The 8269-nt window shown below is 52.6% G+C and overlaps 2 protein-coding genes across 2 annotated transcripts; both read right to left on the reverse strand.

Moving 5' to 3' along the window:
* Window positions 1–196: 196 nt before the first annotated feature.
* On the reverse strand, window positions 197–3510 carry PENARI_c139G09134 (uncharacterized protein; the record flags this gene model as incomplete). Its single annotated transcript, XM_022637998.1, has 3 exons — window positions 197–1384; window positions 1436–1711; window positions 1759–3510. The coding sequence occupies 3 exons, from the start codon at window positions 3508–3510 to the stop codon at window positions 197–199; spliced, it is 3216 nt and encodes a 1071-aa protein (XP_022482147.1).
* Window positions 3511–6100: 2590 nt separating this feature from the next.
* PENARI_c139G06171 (uncharacterized protein) lies at window positions 6101–8239 on the reverse strand (the record flags this gene model as incomplete). The annotated part of the gene is made up of 7 exons (XM_022637997.1): window positions 6101–6168; window positions 6254–6890; window positions 6953–7125; window positions 7174–7352; window positions 7405–7493; window positions 7575–7644; window positions 7701–8239. Coding segments are annotated over 7 exons (1755 nt in total), but the record flags the coding sequence as incomplete, so codon positions are not given.
* Window positions 8240–8269: the final 30 nt, after the last annotated feature.

An 8269-nucleotide genomic window follows, 5' to 3' on the forward strand; every position in this document is an offset into this window, starting at 1 on the left:
AGTATTGACAAACTCGCATTCGAGGTTTAGTGATTCGCTGATTGATGGATTGGGTGCTTAAGTGCATTGTGCAATTTCTATTAACAAAAACCAACAGTAGTAAATCAAGAGCTGTTCTGAAAAACATACGGTATTGTAAATGCACACACCAATCAAGTTGTACACTCACAGATTTTCAATCCCCAAGGATGTCATCCTAGTTCAAGGAGGGAATCTGTCGACGGCGCTGTATGAAAGAACTCGAGTCCGACAGAGCAGCAGCAGCGTGCATGTCAAACTTCCGCTTGGCCATCCGAGAACCGGACGGGGTCGAGATCTGACCCTGCCCTATGATCGCCCATTCGGCAACAGTCGCGCCAACAGGCTCTTGAGCTTGATTGCCGACAATCAAGAGAGAAGCGTACTTAGTAGCCGGGACGGGGTCGGCAAGCGTCACGTTGGTGGTGTTGCCTGAAGGGATGGCAATGACGTCCAGGTTGGTGGTCTGCGGGTTGTAGGGGTCAGAAAGAGCGATGTTGTGAAGTGACGCCACAATCTGATAGTTCGAGCTTTGGCTGTAGTAGGCCATGGTAGGGTCACCGAGAGTCTGGTTGTGGAAGATGATCGTCGCGTTGACGGGGGGTGCTTGGGCCCAGTCGAAGTAGAAGCCCGAGACCATGGAGCCAGCTTCCGAGCCGAACGAGACAGTCACAGCGCTCATGTTTGCCGCCCAGGCGGGCTGCCACTTGGTCGAGGAGGCTCCATCCACCACGGAAATAGGGAACTGGCCCGGTTGGAAGGTGTTCACAGACTGAACAGGCTGGCACTGGACGAGGTTACCAGTGATGGTATCGCGTGAGCCGGTCTGGAGGTTGGGGATGACGAGAGAGCCCGATGCCGGGAGACTGTACATGGTAAAGTTTGTCTTAGTGCCGGAGCGCACGGGGATCGTCTGGTTGGCAAAGCGCTGGTCCGCGGTATCAAGAACCTGGGCATCGGTGGCCCGGCTGATGATAGTGTGGGTGTAGTTGGACCAGGCATCAATGGGCCATCCATGCCAGTAGAAAGTTCGGTATTTCAAGTACGGGATCTGGGGCGGCAGGTTGGGGTAAACGTGCAAGTAGTCGTCGGGGAGCAGACGCAGTCCCAGGTAGCCGAACAGGGCAACCTGGTTAGCACCACCGTGACCAGTCAGGAACGGGAACGCCGGGTGGGTGCCTCCGTTGATGGCAGCATCGTCGATCAACTGCTCCGACATCTGGAAGAAAGGAGCTCGGATATATGGTTTGTACGAGTATTGACCGTAGGTGTAAGCCGAGCATCCAGAGGGCGACATCTCGTTGGCCACGATCGAGAAGATAGCCCAGGTCATAGCCGGTCCATCAGGAGACTGCTTGTTGGCGTACTATTACACTTGTTAGGCTTGTAGTCATGCGTTGATCTTTGAACAACTCACGTAGTCTAGGTCGTTCAACGGGTCCTGAGTGGCGTAGTCTAGAGGGTAAGTGTCCAAAATAACGTCCGCTTGCTTGACCACAGCACTTCCATTCATAGTAGTGAATTCGAGGGTCACGCCGTTCTCACGGAGAACCAAGACATTGGCGGCCATCTCGTCCCAGGTCGAATTCGTCTCTATCCCAAACTGCTGACGGAAGGCATTGGCATACGACAAAGTCTCAGCGACGAGGGGCATAGTGAAACCTCCCGCATCGACATTGTTCGCATACTCGTCCTATATAGTGTCAGATTCTGCTGACCAAAACCGAATGCAAAACTTACGGGGTCGGTCATATTGGTCAGAGTCCAGTACGACCCATTACGCTGCAGCAGGTCGGCATACAGAGTGGCAACAGAGTTATAGATGGGGAAAAGGCTTCCCTTGAAGGTGTCATTGTCACCGCTGGTAACCCACTGGTTGACCAAGGCCATGCCAATATCACCGTTGATGTGGTACTCGTAGTCCCAGCAGGGACCGGTGGCCGTGCAGTTGCCAAATCGTCCGCTGGTCCAGGGGTAGACAGCTGCCGCAGGAGAAAAGTCGGTTTGGTTCTGGGAGCCGGCGTATTTAGTCTTGATGTTTTCCTGTGCTTGCCCATACTTTGCCACACGGTAGTTCGTGATGCGCTGGGCGGCCTCGGGGTGAGAGGCAGTCAGCCCAGGTTGCATCCAGACATCAGCATCCCAGAAGATCTGTCCAGCATAGGAGTCCGAAGTCAAGCCACCCACAGAGATACTGTCCAGATTCACGGGGGCGTTTCTAGCTTCCTTGATGGCGTTCTTGCTTGCAGTGTTCTGTAGCAGGTAGTAGGTGTTGGTCACGGCGATCACAGCAGAATCAATGATGTGCATGTCCGCGGGCAGAGTGCCATTTTGAGGGAATGCATAGCTCTCTACCGAGTTATCGGGCATGACGGTGGCCCACTCCGTGACGTGCGAACGGAGAGACTTGGCATAGCCATTCTTCATTGCGGCAGCGGCCTCCTGCTGAGCGACGGACTTGGGATCTGCAAAAGCGTCGGTAGATGCTCCGCCGACGTACTTGGTGACGCGCACTGGCTTGCCTGCCTGGAACTTCACATCCACAGACTGGGCGATAGACGAGGCGTTGGTGCTGACATACGGTTTGTTAAAGGCAAGCTTGGCGGACGACATGTCCACGCCCGAGCTGCCGTCCATACCGGCATAGATGTAGGCAGTGACGTTGGCAATTCCATTGGGCCGCACAGCCGTGTAGATGGCACCGCTGTCCTCGCCGGACTCAACAAAGTCAGTGCGCACAGCGGCGGTACCTTCAAGGACATTGACGATCATTCCCTCGGCATTAGCGGAGGAGACCACCTCCATGTCCACCACAGCCTGGTTGATGTACAGCTTGTTGGTGAACAGGCGGTAAGTGATTTGGAAGGAGCTCTTGTTCCCTTGCGGCGTCCACTGGTAGGTCCACTGCAGGATACCAGCCTTGAAGTCGTAAGTCGACTGGAATTTTGAGATGGTGCTTTTATCGGCTGTGGCGTCCAAGTAGTTACCGTCACCGAGGTCCAAGACTAGCCCACCCCAGTGGGGTATACCGCTGATAACGCTGTCGCTGCCATACTGTGCCAGCCAATCGAAGTTGTCGGAGTCGGTATGAGCCTGAGAATCAAAAAAGCCAGCGATAGTCGCAAATGTCTGGCGTCTAGAGTACAGAGGCCAGCCGCTGATCACATCACCGCCGTCGTCTGCCTGATCCATTTCAAAGAAAGGGCCAACGCTGGCGACGTTGATACCAAGGTACCCGTTGGCCATAGAGCCACGTGACTGGAAGCGACCCTGCTCCAGGTTGGTTGTGGTAAGGAGCCAGTTGTCTTCATCCCATGTAACACCGTCAAAGTCCGTTTGATATGCATTGCTGCTGGGCTTGGCCTGCTGGCTTTGGCCAGTGTACCTCTGAACGCTCTTGTTGATGCGGCTTTGCGAGGAAGCCCCATCCACGAGCGCGCTGAGATTCAATAGCAGTGGCAACGTGGCCCATGCAAAAGGCTTTGGATACATTACTACTTAGTTACGGAGGACACAAGGGGAACAGGGAAGTCTATTGCTTACTTTGAACTGCATCTTGCAGGCAGCGCGTTTAGTATCCAACGAGTGTGAGTGTCGTGTAGGCCCCGAGAAGCGACCGTCAAGAATAATGTTAAACAAATATCAGCGTAGTGAAGATCTAAAGGGTAATAGTAGAGTCTTAAATGAGTGACACAAATGGAGATGCACGGATGGCGGGAGAAGTTTATCCTCCGCGCCAAAAGCAGAAAAGCATATTCTCGATCTATCCAGGAACCACGTGGCGCTGATTGCTCAGACTGAGCACGTCTGGGTTCCATGGGTTGTGGGGAAATAGTCAAAGCTTATCCTGGCTTGCCGTTGGGGTTACAGCAGGTCCGTCGTGGTTGATGACACGAGATGCAGACTGAAGTTACTGTAGTTCAAGCCAGACATGTACGTGAACGTCGTATGAGGCTGTTTCTCAGGCCTGTGGCTTCACTGGGAAAGGCGGCAAATGCGGGGAGAGAACTGCACCACCTGCCATAGCAGGGGCCGTGACAATGCTGTCATAGCTCATTATTCGTCATCCAGCGCTCGATGACTTGACTGAAATTTCGGGAACAACCAGACAACTCCCAAAGTTTCTGGTACTGGTACGCCATCATCTATGAGTTGTGGTTCCGCAAAACGTCGGACAAAAGCCCGTCGACCTGCCATGGAAGGCAGGCGCTAGTAGTAAAAGTAATTGCGTGGATGGCCAATACGAGGTTTATTTGAGGAATTCTGCCGATTTGCACTTCACTTCGGGCTAGCCAGCTAGAGGTTGACACCACGCAGTACGAATTTCTCCCCCCAGCTAGCCATCCACATTAATGCGTTTGGATTTGGTACTGTAGGGCCAGGGGCGCAGCGGCACAATCAATATATGATTAAAGTTTACCTAAATAAGCTTTTCTTAGCAGAATACGTGAGTTGCTGCCATTCTCAATGATCTGAAAAGCCTTGAGTTCGGGGATTGTCCCTCATCTCCACAAGAAATAGAGGTTAACCATACGTGGCAACCACTAAGACCCCTTAGTTGTACGGAGCAATTTTGTTTTTCTTTCCCTTGAAATGTAGCTCGATACAACCTTCTGAGGTTTATAGGCCAATCCGCTTCATTCTCCCAAGCCGTCCTCGTCTGGACGTGATAGTCACCTGCGATGAAAGTTACCATGACACTTGTAGCTATTCAACTGTTATAGGGGCAACTGAGCCAAAGAGTTATAAACGCTTAACACACTTACAGCATTAATATTGTTTACATTGGACGGCACCTTTAGCCGTTGCCGTAATAATCAAACATTATGTGATACACAGTCCATCATTAAACATGCAGATACAGAGACGACAGCGGACTTTGGGGTTGCATCGGTCTTTAAGCAAATTGGGCTGTCCTGACTTTTGTTTGGCTGGTTGGCTTGCCCCAGATCCACGGTAACCTCAACCGCATTATAAACGCCGACACCTGTTTTGTCTTTCCCCGCAGCAACCCAGGGTTATCCAGCATCTATGTCGGTTCAGACCACCCCAACCTTCTAGGTGACCAGCAATGGATCCGGGAAACCCCACGAAACTTTCGCTTCTCGGTTCCTTCATCCTTCCCTCCGATCGGAATATCTCTTTTGCGTCGCCTGTAGTGGCCGAAACCCGAAAAACCCCGACATATTAACCGATTGAGAGAAAATGCGAGAATCGGACACTAAGAGAGTTTTACAGGACCTGAAACGAAAAACCTCGTCTTACAGCCATCAAAGTTTCCACGCTACTCCTGTGGACCCTATTTGAGGCTTGGTCAATTGACAAACTAAACGTAATGCCTGAGATATTTCTTGGCCTGGGCATCACTGCATCATTGATCAGCTTTTGGAGATTCTTTGCGGCACAGGTACTAAGCATTCAGAAACGAAACTAATTGGTTGATTCCTAGTGTGGTCGGAGATTGAGTTACCCCGCTGTCGAGAGCGTCAAGCTTTTTTAGCCTAACTTACGTTCAGTCTGGGTTACGTAATCGTGCCCAGCCATCGCGGGCCATGGGTGGGGCGACTGCTGGGCACGAATAAGTCACGAATCACCGAGATTAAATGGAACTTTGACAAGCAGACTCATAAGTTGGCGGAATGGCGAGCCAGAGTGGCATACGCACTTCAACCACGCTCCTGTGTTGGCCCACCAGACCTGGATGGTTCGAAGATGTGCAGGGGTGCTTATCTAGCTAGCCCCTGATGTTTGTCGGCACCATGTACGTACCCGGTACAGCGCAGAGGACCAGAATAGATGGGCCATCTTGTACACAAATGAGGTTGACCCAATAAGACTGAAGACCATACGCGGGAAATAATCACCGAGTCCAAGAGTGGCGCACAAGCTAAGCTCAAACAATATCTCCCGGCTCCCATCCTGATTGGACACGATATCAAGATTGAACTTTCGCAAAAGTCTCATCTTTTCCATGCTGTCTGATCAGCTATAACAGGTACATGCTTACTGCCTAATATACACAAAATTACATATATATTTGATCCAGACAACATCAGCAGCCAGTAATCTACATGTCGGCATTTCATTTGTAAGAGAGGTTGCGCTTCACGGCCATGAAGGCGAGGGACCAGAGCTGACGGATGTCCGATTCTGACATGAAAGTGTTAGTTATATCTATCGCAATCTAGTAAAAGAGGAGGAATGGCAAAGAAAAAAGTAAAAGGGGAATACGAACCAGTCTGCCCACCCACACCAGGCGGAGGCGGCATAACGCCCAGCGGCATAACCTGGAACTGCCCGTTCTTATACAGCCACGACCAGACCTCACCGGCGACTTCCTTGGAGTTCGTATCAATAGAATCCCAGAGGGTATTGTACGCAACCTTGACATTGTCATAGACCGAAGAGTCATAACAGAAGGCCGGGGCAGATGCAGAACCGTCGCAACGCGCCATCTGGAGCTCGAGGCCCTTGGCCATCATAGCCAGCGGCCAGGACCAAACAACCGTACCGTGGTAGGCGCCGGTGGTCCAGTTCTGGGCATAGACGGGGTTCAGGCCGTAGGCCGGGTTGGCGACGACCATGCTGGCGCCGGTCATCAGCCCCGCCGGGAAAGTGCGGCGCACGTTCGAGGCTGTTTGGTTGACAAAAGAGGTCAGCTGGGCGTCGTTGGTTGTGTTGAGCAGGAAGTGACGGAAGCAGTCGTCCGTGTTCATCACTTCCACCTTAGTCAAGTTATCGTAGCCGTCCAGCGAGACGGCGTGGAAAACGACGTCCGAGTCGATTGCCTGAGGATTGTCTGGCATGGCGAACGTCGTGCGGTTGGAGTACTGTTCGATGCGGGACTGCGCTTCTTGCTGGGGAATGGTGACCTATAGGAGCTGTTAGGGTTCTCTGATAGAACAAGGTGTGATGACAGGATGTGGTGACATACCTGGAAGAATTGCAGCGTCTTGTCCTCCCACACCTTCGCGTACGTGTCTGCAAGCTTGCTCCATTTCTTCTCCATCGGGTAAATTCCTGAGCGGGCGAGCGTGGCGATGGAGCGCAGGGCTGCCGGGGCCAGGGCCGTGTTCACGTCATAAGGGATACGACCACCGCCGATACCTGCGTGGCGTCAGATTTATCAATCGATCAGAAGAAGAGTGAGCATACCATAGAAGCTGTCCCGCCATTCGCCGACAGGTTGATCCGCCTCAAGATGGAGGAGGTTCTCCTTGGTCTGGTCCGTGACGAAGGCCGCGGTTTTGCTCATGATATACTCGGCGTTTCGCAAAGCCAGGTCTCCCCATGTTAGGCCCTGGTTGTGAGTATCAATAGAGCCGGCTGGAGTCCTATGATGGATGTTAGATTTGCCGGTGATTGGGTGAGAGTATGAAGACATACTTAGAGAACTTGGCCCATCTCTGCTGCCCGACAGGGCTCTGCACAAAGTAGCGCTGCATCAAGACTGGGAGATAGTAGCTGGAATCAATCTTTGGCGGGTGTGTCAGTAGCTAGCGTTTTGGTTTTCCTTTCTTACTTTCTGTTTTGCTTATCTTGAGGGAAAAGCTTACCGCGCCGTAGGTGCAGCCTAAGTCGCTATTGTTAATGCCCAGCTGCATGTTCACGAAGGTGGCATAGTCACTGCAGACAGTCAATAGGATGACTCAGACGGAAAAATAAAAGCAAATGTGACTTACCCGATCGTCTCTTCATGGCAGACCATACCGTCGGTGCGGTTAATTCGCTCCAAGACAGCCCCCAGCACGGCTTCCATGGCGCTACCATTACCCTGACTCAGAATCGGCTCCATGAGCAGCGCTGTGATCATCGAGTCTCGGCCGAAATACGTAAGGAACCGCCAGGCACCGGCGAGTAGCTTCTCCGAGTATGACAGGAATGCCACTGCTTTGGTATCTCCGGGATCCAACGTGGTCAGTCCCCGTGACTGAGAGTTTAGCACCGCAGAAGGCTTCAGCTGCGTCATCTGTGGGTAGTTCATCTGCGCGGTGACGAGGTAGTCGCCCTTCGTGAAGTCCAGTGTGCCTTTGCCCACCGTAACCTTACTGGTATTGGAACTACCGCACGGGGCGAAGTGGAGAGTCGTAGTGGTGACATTGTCCAGCCAAAGGCGCGACACCTGCGCGCCGGTGCCGTCCTGGGCGAAGTTGTTGGCAGCCTGGATGATGGGATGAAGAAGGCTGGGTCCCTCAACGAAGTCGCGGATCGTGCGAATGCTTCCTAGGATCGGGAGAGTGAGGACGGCGGA

Source organism: Penicillium arizonense (genome assembly GCF_001773325.1).
Source record: "Penicillium arizonense strain CBS 141311 chromosome Unknown PENARI_contig139, whole genome shotgun sequence".
Lineage (NCBI taxonomy): Eukaryota > Fungi > Ascomycota > Eurotiomycetes > Eurotiales > Aspergillaceae > Penicillium > Penicillium arizonense.